A 22,371-nucleotide genomic window follows, 5' to 3' on the forward strand; every position below is an offset into this window, starting at 1 on the left:
TGAAGCTACCATTGTATGCCTTTCTCACAGTCTTCCCTTTAAATTTCTGGAGAGGGATTTCTAGGGTCTCCCCCTTGGGAATTAGTTGTAGGAATAATTGGGCCAGTGGAGTGTAGAAGATATATCCAGGGCAACCCGTGCACTACTAGAGAAAGTGACCTAGATCAAGCAGCTGGTGAATCCGGGGCTATTGTGGGGACCCCCTGCCACCTACTGACTTGCAACTGAACCCGCATTGCCAACAGCATCTTATCCCCTGGCAGGGGGAGGGGCTGAGAGAGAAGCAGAGGAAGGTGGGGGAGGTGAAGGGGGACCGTGGGTCCCCTTTGGGGAAAGCACCCTTCATCCTCTGCACCCACAGGGGAGAAAGGTGAACTGAGGATGGAGAGAGGCAGGGGTGATAGACTGGGGAAGCCAAGGCAGGAACTCCGAGCTGGCTCCTGGGTATCAGCATAGAGAGCCGGCTGCCTGTGAGAGTGTGTGTGTGAGAGAGAGAGAAAGAGAGAGAGAGAGAGAGAGAGAGAGAGAGAGAGAGAGAGAGAGAGAGAGAGAGAGAGAGAGAGAGAACGTGAGGGTGAGAGAGGCTGGCTGCTAGAGAAGAGGAGGAGAGAAGAGGAGAGGGGGAGCGAGCCAGCGCTCCAAGCATGAGGACGGGCTGCTCCGGCTCAGTTAATCTGGCTGTCAGTCGGCGTTAACGCTGCAGTTGAACTGCTCGGCTCCCCTTCCAAGAGAAACAAGAGAAACCTCACAGAAGGAAAGGAGGAAGGAAAGAAGCAAGCAAGGGACTGCAGGAAGAAAAGAGCCGGCAGAGCATCAAGAAGAATCAAAGGGAGGGGAGGGAAGACCAAATCTATGGTTGGACCAGGGCTTCTTTTTCGCCAATGTAAAAAGGAATATGCCGTACATCTTTGCCTTTTTCTGCACCGGTTTTCTAGGTGCGGTTGTGGGTGCCAATTTCCCCAACAATATCCAGATAGGTGAGTGAGAGGGCTGGGGAGGGACTTGGGGGATCTGGCCAAGATTTCCTTTTTTTTTTTTTTTTTTTTTTTTTGAGGGGAGATTTCTCAACCCCATTCTCAGTCGGAGCTGTTGTGCTTAGCAATCGAAAACCAGGATGGGAGAAAGACTTGGGTCGCCAGTCTGGGAAAAGGGAAAAGGGGTTTCATCCTCATCCGATGCATCGAGGGGCACAGGGGAAGTGTGCTATCTCTCTCTCTCTCTCTCTCTCTCTCTCTCTCTCTCTCTCTCTCTCTCTCTCTCTCTCATGTGCGCACACACACACACAGGTGCACATGCACCGTGCACTCCGAGCACCAAGCATGAGCACTGTAATGGAGGAGCCTCCGTTCCAGAGAGGGAAAAAAATATAATCAGACTATGCTGGAAACAGGGCTCAGAGTGCTTAAGGAGTTAACTCTGGCTAGGTGGATGCTCTGGTTGATTTATATAAATATGTAAGGTGGGCGTATGTGTGTTGTGATTATATATTAAATGTGCATATGCAGCCTGAGTGACCGGGGCGGTAGTGATGTCTGGCTGGAGGAGGGGGGAAAGACCCCTCTTCAGGAAGGAGTGGTGGATGCTAGGTTGTTTGCCTTTGCTGAGAAGTAACCAGAGCTGTATGGACCCCTTGTTATCTTCCTTCCCTTCTGCCAGGCTGGGCTGTGTTGTCCCCCATTCCCTGATGGAACTTCCTAGCCTGTCTTTCCTCTCACCCTTTCCCCTTCCTCTTTAGTGCTCTGCCCACAGTAGTGCTCCTGCAAGAGCACACTCTCTCTCTCTCTCTCTCTCTCTCTCTCTCTCTCTCTCTCTCTCTCTCTCACACACACACACACACACACACACACACACACACACACACACATGCATAGGCTCCTTCCTCACCCCCATCCCTGGGCTCTATCCTCCTGCAGGTGTGTTTGAGCATGTTGCATGTCCCTCTGTCTCTCATTCCCCTTCATTCAGTGGCTGTACTTGTATTTATGAAGGAGCCGACAGGTATTGCAATTCCTGTAGCCATGGAGAAAAGCCAGACAAATAGAGCAACATCAGCTTAGAAACAGAGCTTGGGGTCAGGATGACCAGCAGCTCAGCACTGTTTGTGCCCCAGCATCAACCAGGCTGTTGTGTTTTGAGGCATCTTGGCAAGCTGGCTTTCTGTGTCCTCCCTACACCAGGGGCTTGCTTACTAGGGAGAGTTCCATCTCTACCACAGCAGTTTGTTTGTGAGAATGTTTGTGTTGCTAGGGGGAGGGGAAACTGGGGGTGGGGTGGGATATAGCACACACACACACACACACACACACACACACACACACACACACGTGCTTCTAATAGCCTCTTGGGGCCTCTCCAGCTTCCAGGCTCCTGGTGCCGTTGGGTAGTTGTGGAATAAGTTGCTTTGTTTCCTGACACCTGTTAAGCTGTATTCTGAAGTGTGTACATGTGCCTAAGATCCTGCCTTACATGCAAACTTCCTGCCTCCGGGAAACACTTCCCTGGTGGACCAGTCTGAAGTTGCTCCCTCCCACTTTCCACCTGCTCACTTCCATTCACTCCAGACCGAGCTGGGCCAGGGCCAGAGGAGTGTGGGGTGTGGTCACTTGGGAGGAGAGAGTGGAGCATCCCAAGCAAGAGTAATTGTTTAGCTTTTTGTTTGCTTCTTCGCTTTTGCTTTTTAAATGGAGGTGTTAACTTGTGTGTGTAAGTCATGTGTGCTGGCCTATGGCACTGTTCCTGTCTCTTCTTTCCTACTCTCTATATTTTTGCCACTGGTTGTAATCTTTCATCAAGGAAACTAGGTTTATGCAGGTGTGTGTACACATCATGGTTGTGGTGTTTCTGTGGGCACACCCACATTGGCCCACGAATCCCTGCAGGAATGTCCTGTTCAGTCTTTGTCACTGTTGCTCTTTTTAAACACAAGGGAGACACATCAACCCATCAGGACAAATGCTGAAATTATCACCTCCATGAGGTTGTCATCGATTCTTCTCACATGATCTCTAACACCAAACATGTATCCACTGCACGGGAAGTTACGGTTACGTTACTGGGATTTCGAATTCCTGGCCCATCAGAAATAAACTTCTGTGCACCCATTTGTTGCAGTCTGGCCCCTAGAAACAGCTGCTTTCAATATATAGGAATGCGTTTTAATTCATTTGCACAGCCACACTATTACAAAGAAAGGCCCTGTATCCTTGTGTCTCGGAACAAAAGCCCAGGCGGGTGCTAGCCCTGTGCTGTTGGCACATCTTGGCACTCTTAAGACCCCCACATCTGCAAGGCACAATGGCAGTCCCTTATGTAATCAGACCATCCTGGGTATCTGGAAACATGAGCAATGAGAGGCAAGAACTAGAATGCTCAGAAAAAAATAAATAATAAGCCTGGGCGGCAATGTGCATGTTATATAGCATCACAGCTCTCAGACCTGGCCACATCTCAAGCAAACAAGCAGTTAAGGCAGGAAATGTCTAAAGGGTCCTGGGCCTCAGTTTCTAACACTTCGTAACACTTTCTTGTATCTAGGTGCTCTTTGGATGAGAAATGGGGTCCGGATAAGAAGAGATAAATGCAGGGAGAATCTTTGTGTGTGTGTGTGTGTGTGTGTGTGTGTGTGTGTGTGTGTGTGTGTGTGTGTGTGTGTAAACAGAGGCCCAAGGAGATCTTGTAAAAAAAAAAAAAGTAAGGAAGAGTAAAACTTTACAGTCTCCTGTGTTCCCTGCCCTTTGCTGAGCCAAGGGGTACACAGTCAAATGGTGGGGGCAGTGTGACGGTTGCTAGTGGCCCTGACATAAAAGCTTATCCATGGAGTGTAAGCCTTGGCATCCAGTTGAGTCTGTTTGCATTTTTTACAAGTAAGAGCAAGGATCAAAGTCTGGATATACACGGGAAAGGACTGGGCTCTCTGGGCTGGGCTCCTAAGCAATTGTGATCTGTCTCTACCCCAGACTTACTACGTTGCCTTTTCTTTCCTCACAGGGGGATTATTTCCAAACCAACAATCGCAGGAACATGCGGCTTTTAGGTTTGCTTTGTCACAACTCACGGAGCCCCCCAAGCTGCTTCCCCAGATCGATATTGTGAACATCAGCGACAGCTTTGAGATGACTTACCGATGTAAGTAACAGCTGCTATTTCTGACATGTCTTTCTGCGCTAGACCCGTGATGGGAGGGCCTGTGGGTAGGTGCTGTTGTTGCAGAAATGACTCCAATCCTCATCTGTAGTCGTGAGAGAAGGGCCCTTCAAGGAAATTCTCAGAGCCTTTTAAGTGATTCCCACTGTCTATATCTTAGATCCTGCTGTGCTTCGTGAAATGGGTGTATTTCTTCACCATCAGCGAGTTTTAAATGCCAGCCTGGTGGGGTCTTGGGTTGACCGCACCTGGCTTATTTCACTGGGGCCTCTCGACTGAGAAAGTTTATGCATAGAGACAACTGCTGAGAGGGAGAAGGACTGGTCCGGAGTTGAGGACAATGCAGTTCACTTGCCTCAGCCATTTCCTGCCCACCAGTTAGGAGAATGAAAGTGTTTCTATATCCCGATAAGCACCCATAGATGCGACGCATGTCCCATATCAGCAAAGTAAAGAATAATTATTGAACTGTGGTGTCTAGGTGGTTTCCAAAACGGTGTGAAGTGACTGTCTGCTTAAGACAGGCTGTAGGTTAAAGAGAGAAGGATCTGAGAAGGCTACACAGTTTTAGTGATGCCCTTAGAGGTTAAAACAGAGCACGGGTCACCTGCAGAATGACAAGGGAAAGCTGCGTCATAACATCTGGGGCAGCCATATCTTAAATGTGGTGGGCAAATTCCTTTAACAGCAGAAACTAAACACATAGATCTGGGTGGTGGGTTGTATAGCTGCCACTCTGTGTCAGAGGAAAAGTCTAAAAATTAATCAGGAGAGACAGTGTCCCTTTGGGGATTCAGCTCTGGTGGGACTGCATTGCAAGAAAGTGTGAGAGTCCAGAATGAGAAAGAGCAGTTCTAGACCCCACGCTGGACTGATTCAGCACTGTAAGTTTCATGAACCATCATTGGCTTCATGACCTCTGCTGAGCTATGGATGGTTGAAGGCCTGGATGTGTCTTTCATCTCTCTATCATATTCCCTTATGGGAGCCTCTCAGTGACTGCTGCTGGCGAGACTTTGAAGTGTCCAAGTAAGAATTCAGAATTTCCTCTGCCTCTGAGATCATACATGGGATGATGCTGATATGAATTTCAGGGATTACAATTTACCCGAGGGTTTTAGTCAGTGCATTATGGACACCGATGGTGGTGTTGGTTGTTATTCATTAATCGTTGACTACAGACTATGCGAAACTAGCTGCTTTGGGGGATTTTAGCCCTTGACCGAGCTTTGCAGAAAATGGTTGTCATCCTCTCTGAGACAAGATTGTGAGCTGGGCCAGCTATGTAACCTTCACAAGGTCAGTAGGGAAGGTGACAGTGGTCTTGTCACTACCTCCTACCCTTAAATCCACATTTCTTTTAACTATAATAAACAGATAGATGCACCTATCCTTAGGACACCTTGACTGCAGTGCCTGATAGAATAGAGGGTGTTCTGATGGGGCAGCGGCCTGATACTGCACGGAAAGTGATAGATTCCAATTTGATGCTGCAGTTGTGACCTTGCATGGGAGCGGTCCAATGGATGAGAAAGTAACTGCTCTGCATTCTGGTAGAGCCGGGGTTAAAGATCTTGCCTGGTGTATTATTTGCAATAGTAGTTGATTGACCAAATACCTGACAAGAAGCAGCTTGGAGTAGGAAGGGTTTTTATGTTGGCTCATGGGGGTGAGGACACAGTCCACACAGCCCATCCCGATGGGGAAGGCTCGGTGACAGGAACCTAAAGCTGTTTGCTCACACTTCTTCAGATCAGGAAGCAGAGAAGAGGGGATGAGAGGTTTCTACTGGCTTTCTTTTTTTATTTGAGTTACTACCCCAAGTCCTTTCACAGGTTACTACCCGATCTCTTTTTCCATTTTTATTTGGGTTCCTACCCTAGGTGCATTCATGGTGGGTCTTGCCCACTCAGAGCTTCCTGCATTAACAGTGGGTCTTCCCGACTCAGAGAATGTCCCCAGACATCCCCATAGGTATGACTCACCAATGCCCTATGTAGTGTTTAAACTTGCCAACGAGTTATCAAAATCAACAATCACACTCACCACAGAAAAGAAAAAGAGCTAACATTGAAACTCTGGTTGTAGATCTGTGAAAACACCACAGTAAGAAACTGAGAACAATCCAGAGTAGGTCTTTAGTTATTGAATGACCTCTGTTCCTTTTCCTGTGGCTTGGAGTAGATCTGTAAGGGGAAGGATTTAGTGGGATATCAACGCATCTTGACCATCCAAACCTCTTATGTGCATAAGCAAATGTAAAGATGCCTTTTGGGTGTGGAGAGATGGCTCAGCAGTTAAAAGCATGAACGACTCTAGAGAAGACCCAGATTCAGTTCCTAAAGCCGACATCTAGTGACTCATGGCAACTATAATTCCAGGTGTAGGGGATCTAACATCTTCCTCTGGCCTCCATTCATACTAGAACACACACACACACACACACATATAATGTATAATATAATGTATGTATATATGTGTGTGTGTGTGTGTGTGTGTGTGTGTGTGTGTGTGTGTGTGTGTAATGAGACCCTAAATTCATTGCTTTCATCAAACTCCCAAAGGGGCTCACTGCCCAACAAGAATACGAAAATCAATGAGAATTAATAGCTGGTACATGTGCTCTCAACTCACAGGGCTGAGAACTATCTGTATCAGAACTTGGTGGAAAGATATGCTAACTGCCTCTCTACTGTCAAAATGCTGAGCACCAAGACAAGATAATGAGGACACAATGAGGAAGAAATGTTCCGAGGCAAGAGGTTGCATTTCTGGTCTGTTATCTTCACAACCTAAGACCTGATCCTGTAGAGAGCTGCTGCCTGTTCTATCCGAAAGGCAGACGCAAGGCACAGACAGTGTTGCCTATTGAGGGCAGTGGATCTCAGGTTTTGCAAGTTATGCCTGCTCTATACTGGCACACAGGTTGTTACTCATTTCTTCTCTGTGAATAAGGCTCTTCTTTCAATATTTCTTCAAGCTGTGAGGCAAGGTGGGCATTGGAAACAGAAAAGATAAAACACTGGCTCTCAATTAGACTGCACCCACCCCAAACAGGATGTGAGGAAGCGTTCCAAGAAACAATAAAGTCATTTATTCTTAGACCTTTAGTTTCTGATCTTTAGTCCTAAGATTGGAGAGGATGAGAGAGACTTGGGGGAGTGGTGGCATTGTGACTCCTTTTACAGGAAGCTGCAGAACCCTTTGTTGACTATGCCTGTGTGGCCCACCAGCATGATAATCTGTACACCCCTCCCTGTTTGAACTGAGTAAAACTATCAAAGAAAGAGAGTTGTTCTGGGAAGAATGGGTTAACTCATCAGGCATGGAAAACAAAGTAAAATATGTCATTCAGATTTAGCTTTGAATATTTTCCTGAAATATGAGGCAGCAGTTACCTCAAATTAATGCTCCGTTCAGTTTTGACTTCAAAAAAGGAGCGAGTGTTTATCATTTCAATTGGATTATTCAATTTTGTTTTTTGATGTATTTTGCTATTCATTATCTCTCCACCAGAGGGTGGAGAAAGGAAAGGAGAGTACAGGTTTTTAACCATTCTTGCTAGAAGTTTCAGCAACAGGCAGTCTATGGGAGGGTGGTGACTACAGGACAAGGGATGAAGGGGAGACAGACAGAAGCATCTCACCAAAGTGAGAGTCTAGTGTCTTTGCATGGACATTCCTCACCCGCCATGACCGAGGAGGTGATGATTACGTCATCAATCCAAATCTCTCGGGGTCTCCTTCCAAATCTACTAAGACAGAGTAGGGGTGGCTCTCCATAAAGCAGGTGTTTACCGGCTGGCTTTCCACTGGTCTTCATGCTTTTATAGAGTAAGTAAGGTAAGTGAGCCAGTGCTATGCCAACTGAGGTTCCAATTACGTAGCAATTAGAGGGCCACTGTAAAGCTCATCTCAACCCCCTATTCATTCGTCCATTCATTATTGCATTCACTCTTTTCTATCACACACATATGCGTACACGTGCACAGGCATGCATGCGTACACACACACTCGCACACACACACAATTCCTGCTTCTTGTAGGAATGCAGCCTTGTGCCAGATGCTGAGACTAAGAGCCAAAAAAAAAAAAACTAAAACACAAAAGCAAAGACCCAGCCTTGTGCAGCACATGCTTTAACCAAGAGGTTCCTGGGCTTCAGCACACGCAGCACATACCCAGAGGGCTGGTTTAAAGCAAGGCTCAGCAATGGCTTCTCTTCTTCCAGAATCAGAATATTCAAGAGCAGACCCAGAAGACTTCGCACTGCTTAGTATGGGCATCACGGCTTAAGCAATGCTTTTATCCAAAAAGTCTCCCATTTCTTCAGTAAGCATTTCTGAGCCCTTAACCAAACCCAGGCATAACGTTAAGTACCAGAAACACAGACAAAGCTAAGACACGTTCTCTGCCCTGAAGGACTTTATCCCCAGTGAGGCACACCGTCCTGTAAAAGAAAATTAAAATGTAATGTTGTACGTGCCTTTGCAGAGATTTCTAAGGAGTGTGAGAGGCACTGGTTGTTCTCTCTCAGAGAGAGTGGTAGAGAAGGAGGGAGGACAGGAAGAGTAGACGGTGAATCTTTCTGGGCAGAGGACATAGCAGGTGTAGAGGGGACACATCGCTGAACTTGCCCATTTGGACTTCTTGTAGCCTCCAAGTAGGCCCTTCAACTTGACATAGATCACATGCTATGAAAGAGGTCACCAAATGGCCACCCAAGGGCCATTTCCAGAGCAGAGATTGCCGAGGGAGAGGATGGAATTTCATATTTAAATTTGTACATCCCCTCCTATTAAAACTGTAAAAGACAGAGCACGAGGTCTGCGCTAGACTGGATCAGTCAACCTCCAGTCAAGAAGGAGGGACTTTGGTCCTCCCTGAAGATTGATGGGCAGCTAACGGCTGGTTTGGGGTGGGGTGGGGGCACAAGACATTTGCTTCGGGGGCATAGCCACTGGCAAGGTGCCCGGGATTCGTCCTGTAAACAACCCCCACCAAACTCTTTAAAGTATCGAAACTAAAATTAAAAAAGAGAAGAAAGGAAAAGAAAGCAGACAGGAGCCTCACTGGGAAGTGGAAGGGGATCAGGGTGAGTGGAGAAGATATGAGAAGGGATTAGCAGTGACTGTTTAATGTCCTCCACATACATGTGTGAAGATGTCACAGTGAGACCATGATTATACGTAATGAAGATGCCTAATAAAATTTTAAAATGTTATTGAGAGCTAAAGCAACCTTAAGCCCGAGTCTAGGTAGCTCTGACAGATAGAAAAGGAATAGGCAGTCATGATCTCCTTCTCCACCAGTCCACTTCTCCACCAGTCCCCTTCTCCACCAGCCCCCTTCTCCACCAGTCCCCTTCTCCTTCTCACATCATTGCCTCCTGGAAACATCACCTTTGCAAGGTGCATGGGCTCCTTAAGCAGCAGCACCCGTGTGGAGCACCTATCCACCACTAGAATGGGAACTGCCCTCTGGAAAACGCATGTATCTGTACACAGTGGTGCCAAGTCCACATGAACAGACCCCTAAGGTCAAGGAGCATAGTCGCCAATAGACAGGGCTCACCCACACAGCTACAAATGACGACAGCCTGCTATAGCCAGGTGGAGGGCCACATCTCCGCCATGGTGGGACTCCTACTGTAGGCCCAGTTAGGATTCTCAAGGGTGTGCTAATAAGGAGTTGGTTGTTGGCAACAGGCAAAGGCCTCTTAGCTGTGGTATGAGCTTCAGACATCGCTTTGGAGCTTCAGATTCATAGTTCACAGGTGTATGTTGTTCACCCTTCAGAATGCTTATCGGAAGGGAGACAAAAATCCCACATTTCTACCTTCTTCGGAAAAAAAAAATTAAGACACTAGGCAATGCTGGGCACACATTTCTACCAAGCTTCTAGTGTCTAGAACGAGAATTACTTTTTTAAAAAATATAAAGCATAAGCTTTCAGGTTTAGCTAAGCTCTCTCAATGCCTTGTGGTTTGTGTGGCTGCTGTAATCAGATGATTTTGCTTGATGGGGTCTGTGCACAGGCCAGTGCTCACACTACGTCCTTTAGTGTCTAGTGTCCTGCTATTTTATTCTAATGTCTATCATTCACCTCTCACGAAATAACAAAGGACACAAATGATACGTAACACTTGTTCCTTGCTTGACACAAGAAACCAGCCTTGGTACAGAAATGAAGAGAATGTGGCGAGTGATGGGGTAAGCAAAGGGTACCCCGAAGCTTGCTCTGCCACCGATACAGCCTAGATATTGTCTTAGGTACAGTGATACCATTTTGTAGAGGCCGCGACTGAAAGTAATGGAGAGGGTCTGCAAAATTATGCAAAAAGAGACTAAATTGGTCTCCGAGGACTCTGCGTGCTGCTGTTGGGGTCTGAGTCACAGACAGACACTGTGGCTGGGGACAGAGAGACTTCAGAAGAGAGAAGGCTCACGTGGGCATTGGGCTGTGGTAATGTTAGTCGTGAAGAGGTAGGGGGGTGTTTAGAGAGGAAATTCACAGCATCAGTACCCTCCCTCCAGCCTAACCACACTATGTGTGCCTGTTTTCTGAGCTGGAGCATGGGACATTTGTATTCTGTACTCTGTGGTGTGACTTTTCACTGAGCAACATGAAGGAACATAGATAGGATGCTGGATATCGTCCCAATGATGGACCAGTGCAACGATCCTACCCAAGTCTAGCGAAGCACTGAGTGTAATGGTGTTACTTACAAGGGGCACGGGTGACTCAAAGGCAGCTAAATCACCAAAAGGCCTATCCCAGCAAGGAAGCTGCCTCCCCAGAGCTCCAGCTAGGCTCTGCACGGAGATAGTCTCCTTTCCCCAGCAACTGCTCACCGCTTCCATAGCCTCAGGAAGCTGCCTGCAGACTTGTACTGAGATCTGGCGTCTCCTGCGCCTTTGCAGCCTCTCTTATTTCCTGTCTTGTGTGTGAGCATCTCTTCTCCATCCAGAAGGGACTGTCTCAGTTCGGAGGAAACGGGTACACTGCTCACCCCGCACACCCACGCTCATGCCCCATGACGCTCATACATCATGCTGATGGCAGATGTCTTTAGTTCTCCGGTTGATATGACAACCTGCTTGGGCTCCTGCATCTTCATCCGTATTCTCACCATGGGAACAGGTGTTGACACTGGTGTGTGGCCGACTCTCAGTTCTCTTTCTGAGCTGATGCTTATTGATACACATCTGTCCCTGTGGGTAAAGACCTCTATTGGGATGGGAGAGATGGCTGCTGTCTCCTTGGAGCCTTAGGGTAAAGGAGTTACACGAGCTATTTGGAACACTGCTAACATTCCTAGACGTATTCAGTCACTGGAAACATCCGTGTCTGCCTCCCTGCGGCGGAGATCCCATCATGCCCCTTCCACCCCATGCAGACAGCTGCTGCTCTTCACACTGTTTCCAACACGACCTCAAACTCCCTCTCACTTTCAGCATCCTAAGCAGCCACTGCGAATGGGTTGGAGTTGACTCAAGAGATGAAATCCATTTGCTATCACAGGCCATTGCTATAGGAACAAAGGAAGAGAAAATGTGCCAAGTATCCATTCTCCCCTTAAGGGGCTCAGGGTCCTGAAGAGTAAATAGGCTTGAACAGAGAGATGATGGGTAGTCAACCCCTTCCTTTCATTCCCTCTCCTCTCCCACCTCTCCTTCTTCCTCCACTCTCTATTCCCCCTTTCTTTCCTCCTTTTCTCTTTTTTATGCATGCTCAGAAGAAGAAACTTCTGAACTTCCATCTTGTTGTAAGTAACCTTCCAGGTGGAACCACCTAGGTTTCATTAAACAAGAAGACTTGGGAGACAAAGCAGAAAGGCAGGTCGGCTGAAGGCAGCTGTAGACTTATCATGTGTGGTACAATGGAAGGGAATTGGATTCTCTGGGTTCAGATCCGAACACCTGAATTCAAACTGCAGACTATCTTCTTAGTCACATAGTCTTGGAGGTATATCAGCATACTCCCGGCATCCTTCAGCCTTTCATTGTCTGTATTTTTGTGTGTGCATGATCCATGGATGTATATGCTGGGCATGCACATGGAGGTCAAAGGTAAACCTTTGGTATTATTTCTCAGGAGCCATCTGCTTTGTTTTGTTTTGCTTTGTTTCATTGTTTCCTAAAGTAAGTCTCTTGGTGAGGTGGATTTTGCTAGGCTAGGCTGGTTGGCTACAGAGTCCCAGTGATCTGCCTGTCTCTATCTCTCTAGTGATGACTGTGAAAATGTGCACCACCGTTGGTGACTTTACATGGAACCTTGGGGTTGAGCTCAAGTACTTGTGAGTGAAGTACTTAATCATCCAAGTAAATCCCTAATTTCTAGGGTGGGGTTTTTATACTGAGTGCACATGGAAAACTTCAGTGAGAGAAGTGTTTCTCTGGCCTGCAGGTCGGGGTGGGGGGGTTCTTAAACCAACTAATACTACAAATAAACAAACAAACAAATAAATAAATAAATAAATCCAACTAATACCACAAATAAATAAAATTAATTAACAATAAAAAATAAAAACAAATAAACAAGAAGTACCTTGTCCTCCCAATGTGAATAGCCACGTGCTGTATGTAATGCAAATCTGTTCATTCAGGATCCAGGAATATTTCGGGGACAGCTCTGCACTCACGGTGCATCCCAGCCAGGAAAACCTATAAATGGGTGACAAGTAGAGACCTGTGCTAAAGGACCAGGCAGGTCTCCGGGAAAGCATGTACCATGTCACTAAGGTAGGAGCCAGCTCTAGGTAAGGGCTAAGCTAGGGGTCCGAGCTAAGGATGGGAGTTTGGGATGGTGTACTTGGGATGCTGTACTGGTGGAGATTCTAGTAGTGGTCTAGACAGGCACCTGCTGGGTAGATACAGGAAAGTGTGTGGCTAGAGATAAATTGTCCCACATGTCTAGGCCATGGAAAGCCGCCTGATAATTTTAAGCAAAGAGGTGCTTGTTCAGACCTTGACTCCCTCAAAGGGAGTCAGACAGACACTGGTCCCGGTCTTCCCTCTCTAGAGAGAAGGGTAGTAAGTAAGTAGGAGACTGTGTTTGCCACTCAGCAGCTGGAAGACTTTGGGTTAAGAGTCCATTGGCCTCTGCTCCCTTATTACCATGTCCATTATGGGGTGAGGGTAGGCAGGAGATGGTAAGAGATGCTGGGAGAAAGGGGGTATTGAGGGTAGTGGATGAGCACCTGTCACATGTGGCTCTGTGGGCCCTTAGGTGAGTATGGAAACTCCCGACTGATCCAGGGAGGACCTGAAATTCTGGAAACCCTGTGAACAGAAGATCTCCATGGAAACCAGGCAGTATGCTGTATCACAGCAATTGGTGGACTAAGACAGGATAGCCATGAGTTTGAGGCTATGTCTGCCACATAGTGAGTTAGAAGCCAATCTGGGATTGGGGTATATAGAAAAACCCTGTAGAAGAAGGGAAAGGAGAAAAGAAGGAAGGAGGGAAGGAAGGAAAGAAGGAAAAAAGGAAGGAGGGAGAGTTGGAGGAAGCAAAGGAGTGAAGATACCAGAAGGAACAGCTAGGGGAGAGATCACCTTGTTTCCTTCACTTTCTCATTATTGTCACCTTAGAGTAGTGTACAGTGGTGCTAAGCAGATGAATGAATGAATGAATGAATGAATGAATGAATGAATGATGTGCCAGTGAGGAGAGCAAGGCTGCCTGTGGCTGTGTGTTAAGAGGGCTGGCATACCCTGATTCTATTGAGTTCTGAGAATTGCAGGAGACTGTATGTCAAATCAGTGTGGGGTTAGGTTGTGTGTCAGAAAAGTAATAGGGAAAGCCAGGTGTGAGTCACTCCTGCAGCTCTGCATAAATATGAGGGCTCTGAGTAAGGTGAGGACCTCTTCTGTCTTGTTGTGCATGTGTGTATATATGTGTGTGCAGGTATATGTGTGAGTGTGGTATAAGTGTGTATGTGCGCACGCATTTGGGCATGTGCAGACACTCATGTGCACACACATGTATGCCCACCAGCAGAGAAGGAAGAAGCATGTTGGAAAGCCTTCTCTATCCTTCTCCATCTTATTCCCTCACGGAACCTAAAAGCAGACTGTTGGTCCCTGTGTCTGTCTCACACAGCACTGGAGTACAGGTTCATGCATGGCCATGCCCAGTGGGTACTTGGTTGGATACTTAAGTCATGATTTGCAGTAAACACTCTTACTCACTGAAAGCTCTATTTCTAAGTTAAATATCACTATAGCCTGGTTGGCTGCAGATGTGTGAGCTTTGTTCATGTTGATGATCCGTTTCTAAACCTCAGCTGCATTCAGAAGATCATAGAGATAACATCGAATACATACAGCCATCATTGGAGGATTACATGTTAGAGGATTCATATCCCCTTCCCACTCCAGAGCCATGAGGAGAGACTTCCCTTCTGAGATAAAGAAGAGGCTCTCAGATGTGGTGCAGTGCTCTGAGCATTTCCAGTTTGGTTCCTAGACATCTGTGTGTTGGGTGGGCTCTGCTCATCCTGTGGTCTGTCTGCAGATACGTTCCAAGGCATGTGGCATCTCATTGCCTGCATCCCTGCCTGCATCCCTGCCTGCATCCCTGCCTGCATCCCTGCCTGCATCCCTGCCTGCATCCCTGCCTGCATCCCTGCCAGCATCACTGCAGGTTGTCTGGTCACATGCCCCTTAAGCATCTCTTTGTACTTTCTGTTAGCTTGGTTATGGAATTACTGGACATTTCTTTCCAAAACCCAGAGCTCTCTTGGCGCTCTTTGGTATGTCTTAGCCAGCCACCCTCAAAGCTCAGGAAAGCCCAAGACCGTTGGAGGTCCAAGACTCAGAGGATGCAGGCAGAACTAACAGGAAGGAAGAGGGTAGTGAGTTTGTCACCCGACGGCTGGTGGCTGGGCATGTTTCAGTGTCCCCATCAAGCAGAATGCGTAAGATGAAAGTGATTTTCTGAGAATGTCTTTTATTTTATGTACTGCAAATTCTGCTCTTTACACAAAGCCGTAGGAGCATAGACACTAAGCATAATTTTGCCTAGTTATGATACGAAAGATACATTTTATGTATTTTATTTTTTGGTAAACCTATCAACTGAGACTTGTCAGGTGTGTTTGCTGCTTTATAGCACGCTTTTTGTGTTTGCTGTAGAAGTCCTGCTGCTCCTGACTGTTACACACTCATTCTTGCAGCTTCCTAAAGGATCCTATGTACATCCATAACCTGCCTTGCACACACTGCCTCCTACTATTGGGTATTAATTTATAGCCTTTTATCTTCTTAGGAGCAAGTGGTGATTATCTTTAAATCTTTAAATGGAGGGATTTTTGTCTAATATATGTTTAATGCTTTTAAATCACACGTACTTCTTTGGTTTTCTTGCATGTGTGTGTACACCCATGTGTGGCAGTCAGAGGACAGACAACTTGCAGGAGTTGGTGGAAACTTTGTGGATCCTGGGGACCAAACTCAGTGAGTGAGATTGGCAGCAAGCACCTTCAACTTCTGAGCCAACTCACTGGCCTTATTTTATGTTTTTAAACTTTTAATCTGCTTTTATGAGCAATAAGATCGATAGAACTATTTGCAATGAGCTTAACCGTAAATTAGTATAGCAGGATTCTGATAACTTGTTGGATGCTGGTGCTGACAAATACTTTCAGAATAAACTTCTGAGTCAAGTTATCTTCCAGATGTACAGTATGAGATGCTAAAAGCAGAGTCTTGGGGTCATTAGAGCAAACCAGTGCCATTACTCATCTGAAAGGGCTTTGAGGAATCAAAAGTACTAGGGAAAGGCAGGGTGTTATAATTAGCCAGGCTTCTTATCCATTAACATAAACATACCATGGATACAATGTGACTAATTAATCTTTAATGTCTTCCTGTGAGGGTGGTCATTATCTATGAATGGATCTCTTTTCAGGATGGGAAAAATTGAAACTGCTGGGCTAAGTTTATCCCAGGCCCCAATATGTTAGCTCTGCTAATCCAGAACTCATCTCACTTGGTTCAGTCTCTTGGACTTAAAAAATCCTCATTTCATTTGTAGGGACAAAGGCCAGTGCTGTTTGCATAGGGGATAGTCAAAGCTCCATTGTGGCCAGTGGTTAAAAACAAAATAAAACCAAAAACCAAAGAAACCCAGCTCTCTGAATAGTTTTTGTCTCAGTTTGTCTCTGGATTCAAGGACTTGAATTGGCATTAAGACAGAGTCATGTCTTCTGGATCTTTAGGCTTAGCTTTGTAGTCAGACACAAGTTGATACACATCAGTCCAACAATACTACCACTTCTCACTAATCCTCAAAGTCCAGTGGAGGAGGATCTTCCCTTTCCCATCGGCAATACAAAATCCTGGCATTGGTGTCATTGAAAACAAAACAAAACAAAACAACAACAACAAAAAAAAACTGGTCACAAGCTCATTTCTGAATGTGTGAAGTAACCAGAGTGTTAAAATCTTGTGATTACCCTAGATGATCATTCTTGGAGGGTAAGGGCGTTGACAAATGATTGCTGCCTTGTCCACAGCCATACCACCTGACCACATCTGCTCGTATCTAATCTCCCTGCCCGAACAAGGGTGGTGAACACCTGTGTAGGAGGTGGTTCTGATGCTAAGGTCCTGTTCCCCAATTGGTTCTTAAATGATCAATAAAGATACCAATGACTGAGGACGGGGCGGGGCACTTAGAGTTGTCTAGGTGGACACAAGGTTAATTAAGAGAACTGGGGAAAAAGGAGGAGGAGCCCAACCAGCCATTTTAGTTTTCAATTGGAGTGGCCAGTGGTGACTCTATCCAATTATGTCTGGGGTTGCAGGAGTGGTTTAGGAGTGCCCAGTCATTGAGACAGGAAAGGCATTTTAAGATTAACTGGTTCGTGTGCATGTGCATGTGCGTGTACGTGTGCGTGTGCGCGTGTGCGTGTGTGTGTGTGTGTGTGTGTGTGTGTGTGTGTGTGTGTGTGTTGTTTTTTATTCCTGGATCCAAAAGAATCTCGGTAGGGGCTGGTAGCTCGGTCTGCCCAGAGCTTAATGCAGGTTAGCAAAAGCTACACACAACATTCCTGGGAGAATCCTTTCCCACAGAAGAAACCAGTATGTTACCACCTACAGAATGAAGGTCAGATGCTCAAGAGTAAAACAAGGCAGACGTCCTCCTACAGCACATCTCTGTAGAAGGAAAAATTCAGAGAGGAGGGAGCCTAACCACTGTAGCCTGCAGTTTATTTGCTGAACTGGAAGAGTCTCTGAAGGAGAAGTCAGGCAAGATCAGAGGTCAGGGAGGGCAGATGGTTTGGAATAGAGGCCGGAGAGTGAGAGATAGCTCTGCATGATGTTTGATAATGCCTGCCTAGACAGGAGCAAAACTGAGCCACCGTATAGTTGGAACAGCCAGAACTGTCACACTTGCATGGGTGTCCCATTTCTTGAGACTACCTCAGAAGTATGTTAAACCTAAAGAATCTGTCACCTGTACACTCTCGCAGTGACAGGACAGTCCTTGCTATGCTCACTCAATCTACTATTCACAAACACTTTCACAGTCCCAGTGGGAATCTTGGCTCCAGCTCGGCTAAGCCCACACCACCAGATGGTCCCATCTTCTAATTGATTTCATCTCCTTGAGTCTTTGGCAGGAATGAAACTTTCCCTGGGCCTGAAGAGTGGAGGCCAGGGAGAGCCAGGATCACAGGAAGGAGTCTTTAACCCGGGCTGAACAGACTGAGATCTTAAGCTAGTGTTTATCCAGGGGAAGGGGGTCATGGCTCTCTTTCACAAGAAGTTGACAATGTGCTGTCATTCTCAAGCATGAGATTCTTGTGGCTGGAAAGAGATGAGGCCACAAAGGCCAGTTGGTCTAGGGCAGGGCCTGCATGAGGTCATTCGTTTGTATGAGCTTAGTAGTAGATGTCATTATTATTGTTAGGTAAGCCTTCAATAATACACACACACTTCAAGTCCTTGATGCATTCACGTTGTGTCTGCTAGTGTGACTCTAGTGGAAAGTTGGCTTTTCATAGACTTCTCTCAAGCCAGACCCATGGAAGAACATGCCTGCAGAGCCTGCTGGTCCTGGGAGAAAGAAAAACTCGTGCAACCAAATCCCAGAGAGGTCATATGGCAGCAACCTGTGGACCTGCCAGAGCTGCAGAGATTACACAGAATTGCACACCATGTAATAGGGGCTGCCTTGATAGAAGCAACTACTGACTTGATTCAACACTTGACTAGTCACACGAGAAATACCAGATAATGATAGTCTGGCCCTGGTCTCCATAAACCAAGTATTCTAGCAAAGGAAAGGAACTATAAACATGCTTAAATTTAAGAAAATATTTTATTATTTTATTTTTATTTGTATATGTGTGTGTACGTGCATACCACATATGTGCAGATACCCTTGAGGTCAGAAGAAGGCATCAGATCCCCTGTAGCTGGAATTACAGGTTATTCTGAGCAACCAAGTGTGGGTTCTCTAGGAACCGAACTCTGGGTCCTCTGCCAGAGCAGGACAGCCAAAGGGTAAAAAAGCCCTGAACACGTAAGCAATGGCTAGGCTCCCTAAGCCTTCCTCACAGAAAGGGGATGAAGTTGGTTACACTTCCTGCCTTAGCTCCAGAATTCGAGAGTTGTTCATCAGGATGGCAGGAGGTTTCTGTGTGCCTGTGTGTGTCTGTTTCACTCTTTCACAGAAAAAGAGCTACTTTCTTCTCCATATCCCTTTTCCAAACATGTGACTGCAAAATGGATACTGATGTTTGAATTCCTTGTGAAGGAAACGTTAGGTTGAAGAACCCACCTTCTCGCCGTGCCGGGTTCCATTTGTTAACAGAAGTTAATTGAACCGGAGCAGAGTCTGAGCAAACAGGAGACAGTCCAGCGTCCCTCACTTCTCCTGCGTTGCAGCCTTTTAGATGGCGAAGAATGTGATTTTCTCTGCTGACCCTTCACACCAGACAAGAAGAACCAACATGGGGATGGAGGGTAGATGAACGGGAACTTATAAAATGTAAGGCCGCCTCTGCCTCTAGATCCAGGCAGCTAGTAGGCTCAGGAAAACGACTTAATGCAAGTTGTTCTTAGTGTTTCCTCCTTCCTGCAAGATGACTCTCAGTGCTTTGGTATGTGGCTTCTCCTCTGACTGGTCTAGTAAACCAAGTCCTCTTGGGTTATCTGTGGATCTCTCAGTGGCAAAGCCCAGTCTTCTGCCATTGTTTCTTGTAGTCTACGGTGTACACTGGTCTCCACACCCCTACCAGGGACATTAACTTTACAATCCTGTTTTGTTTATCCTCTCGCTTATTGGAATTTCTTTCAAAACTGCTGCTTTCCTCGCCTGTGTCTCCCCATGTTCCAGCACGCTGTCCTCTACATCTAATGTCTGAAACAAGACCTTCCATACTTAAATACAGAAGCAGAATGTGACCCTGACCTGCCCCCTCTGCTCTTGATGCTGTGACATCTTTCAGCTCTGCTCATGAGCCGCTCACAGCCTCCTCCGGACTCTCAGCCCACACATGTTGGTCTTGCAGTTAGTTCTTTGGTCCCCATCTCCCTTTCTTGGCCTTTGAGGTTATAGCTTCCCCCTTCTGCCCTGCTCCTCCACACTGTGATCCACTGGCACGTAGCTGGCAGACAGTGTCCCTTCTGCTGGTTCTAGTCTTGGACCTTCTCTGTCTGAAAAATTTCACCGAAGACTACCTTGTACTATGATAAAAACCTGCCCAGAATCCAGGTCTCTCTCTAGTACAATCCCTCTCTGCCTACCTCAGACTTACAACTCAGATCACTCCGTGCTCCACACAAGTGTGCACCCAGTCCCGTCACAGCAGACCTTCCAACTGCTCTCACATCACCTCTCTTGACTGCCTCCCTGGAGAGAGTTCTCTTCACCTGCTAATTCCCCACCCACTTAGTCCATTGGCCTTTACAGAGCACTCACTCTGCAGCAGCCCTGGGACTACAGCAGAAACTCATCAAAGCCACAAGACACCTCGGAACAAATAGAAACAGCAAAGTTAAATACTTCTCAAATGCTTCAGACTCAGCCAATGGAGGCCCGTGGGGAAAGGGGAGGGGCGGGACTTCGAATGCTTGGTTCTTGTATTTGCCTCCATCTACTGTGGCCTGGGGCAAGAATGGCAGCTTTCCCTCCCTCCCTCCCTCCCTCCCTCCCTCTCTCTCTCTCTCTCTCTCTCTCTCTCTCTCCCTCTCTCTCTCTCTTTTCCCTTACCCCTTCTCTTTCCCTTCCCTTCCCCTCTCTCCCTCCACATGCTCATGGTCAGCCTCTACTTCTCTACTCCTCTTCTCTTCTCTCTCTCTCTCTCTCTCTCTCTCTCTCTCTCTCTCTCTCCCTCTCTCTCTCTCTCCCTCTCTCTCTCTCTCCCTCCCTCACTCCCTGCCTCCCTCCCTCCCTCTCTCTTTCCCTCTATTACCCACTTAACTCCCCCATGACCCGAATAAACTCTCTTCTGTACACACACACACACACACACACACACACACACACACACACACACACAAACACACACACACACACGATGGAAGCTTCTCTGTACCCCAGGAGGGAGATCATAGGGAAACAGGAACAAATGAAGAAAGTCGTTAAGACTCATAAAGAACAGGTGGATATCTTCAAAGAGAGAATTTAGAAGGATGGTCAGTGTGTGGCTCCTGGGAAGAGGGAATGGTTTAACTGAATCTTTGTATCTGTTTCTTTATTGGTGGCCATGACAAAAATGACTGGCAAAAAATAACTTAGTTTATTGAGGGTCCAGTCATCATGGAGGAAGTCATAGCATCAGGTGAGGCAATGGTCACATTACATCCACAGGAAGAAGAGCAAAGGAGAGAGAAACAAGGACCAGCTCTCAGCTTGTTTTCTCCTTTTCTCCTTGTCCAGAGCCCCAGCCCATGGGATCGGGACACCAGGAGTTAAGGTTGGCATAATCTAGGAAATTCATCACTGATGCACACGGAGGCTTGTCTCCTAAGTGATTCTAGATCCTACCAACCTGACTGTCAGATTAGCCGTCACAGCACTGTGATGGATGGAACCTTCTGTAATGCTAGGAGACAGAATTCAGCATCGAGCTGTCTATTACAACAGCCTCTGACTGCACACATTTACTAAGCATTTGAAATATGACTGCTAGAATTAAATCTTTAATAGCATTCAGTCTGATTAATTTTAAGTAGTCACACAGGGATAGTGGTTATCACAGTAGACAATATAGACCCGAGGTCCAGAATATCCCAGAAAGGAAAGGATACTGGCTTTAACAAGTGAGCAAATTTGCATATTCTAAGAACGGAAAGCAAAAGAAGACTGATGTAGCTAAAGCATGCTGAGCAAAGACGTAGGCAGAGTTTTGTAATTATGATAGGAATTTAAGATTAATTTTAAACACAATATAGTCATTAACAGTAGTATAAGTATATGATTTGGCTTTTCTAAAGTAATCATGGGTCCCTGTGGGAAACTGATACCGTGATATAAGAGTACTCTGTGATAGACAATGTTTGCCAAATGTCTTGGCTACTGATAACAAAGACTTAAAATCAAATTGGCCGTACTTCCCTCTGTCCTCAGCTGGATGGTCTGGACTCCCAGAAAGACAAGTGTCCCCTGTGTACCTCCTCAGGAGTGAGGAAGGGTCCGGGAATCACAAGGGTTAGGGCTAAGCCTTATCATAAGTAGACAATTTTCTACTCTGCATCATGAGCTGAAATATTGCATTGTAATATTTCAAGTTAAATCACATGCTTGAGCCTGTAGGAAAGATTGACAAAATCTCATGAAAAAGAGAATGGGTGCATAATTCTCTAATAATGACTCAAAATGCCACAGAGGTGGGTAGGACCAGTACAGAAGCTTCAGCAGTGCTGGATAGGAAGAGTGAAAGTGACATTGACTGTGACATGGCTTTGGAGAGTATCTGCCATTCTCTCAGATGCCACCATTGTCCTATGAGGTCATTTTTTATGCTTTTAGTGACATGTTATTTTCCTTTTATTTCATCAGCCCCCTTTTATGGTCCTTTCTTGTCCCCTTGACTTCCTGCCTTTTTTTTACCCCGAAAAAAGCCAAAACCAGCTGTGGAGACCCTCCGGCCTTAGAGAGCAGACAATGGTAACAGGACTGGTAGCCCAACTGCCTATAGACTTGCCATAGCTCCACCAGGGTAGCATAATGGTGAAGACTGAGGATTTGGGCTTTCCTAATTTTGGAT

The 22,371-nt window shown here is 46.4% G+C and overlaps 1 protein-coding gene across 5 annotated transcripts in view; it reads left to right on the top strand.

The window, feature by feature from the left end:
- Window positions 1-895: 895 nt before the first annotated feature.
- GRIA1 (glutamate ionotropic receptor AMPA type subunit 1) overlaps window positions 896-22,371 on the top strand; it is a gene marked incomplete at both ends in the record, with an annotated part of 304,357 nt that continues 282,881 nt past the window's right edge. For 4 of the 5 annotated variants that reach the window (XM_080924568.1, XM_080924567.1, XM_080924569.1 and 1 more), the window contains 2 exons: window positions 896-977; window positions 3,988-4,125. In XM_080924568.1, the coding sequence (XP_080780694.1) occupies window positions 896-977; window positions 3,988-4,125 (220 nt within the window). Of the gene's footprint in view, window positions 978-2,402; window positions 2,440-3,987; window positions 4,126-22,371 lie in introns of those variants that run through there. The other variant, XM_080924571.1, reaches the window with a different exon arrangement.

This window comes from Micromys minutus (genome assembly GCF_963924665.1).
Source record: "Micromys minutus genome assembly, chromosome: 10".
Lineage (NCBI taxonomy): Eukaryota > Metazoa > Chordata > Mammalia > Rodentia > Muridae > Micromys > Micromys minutus.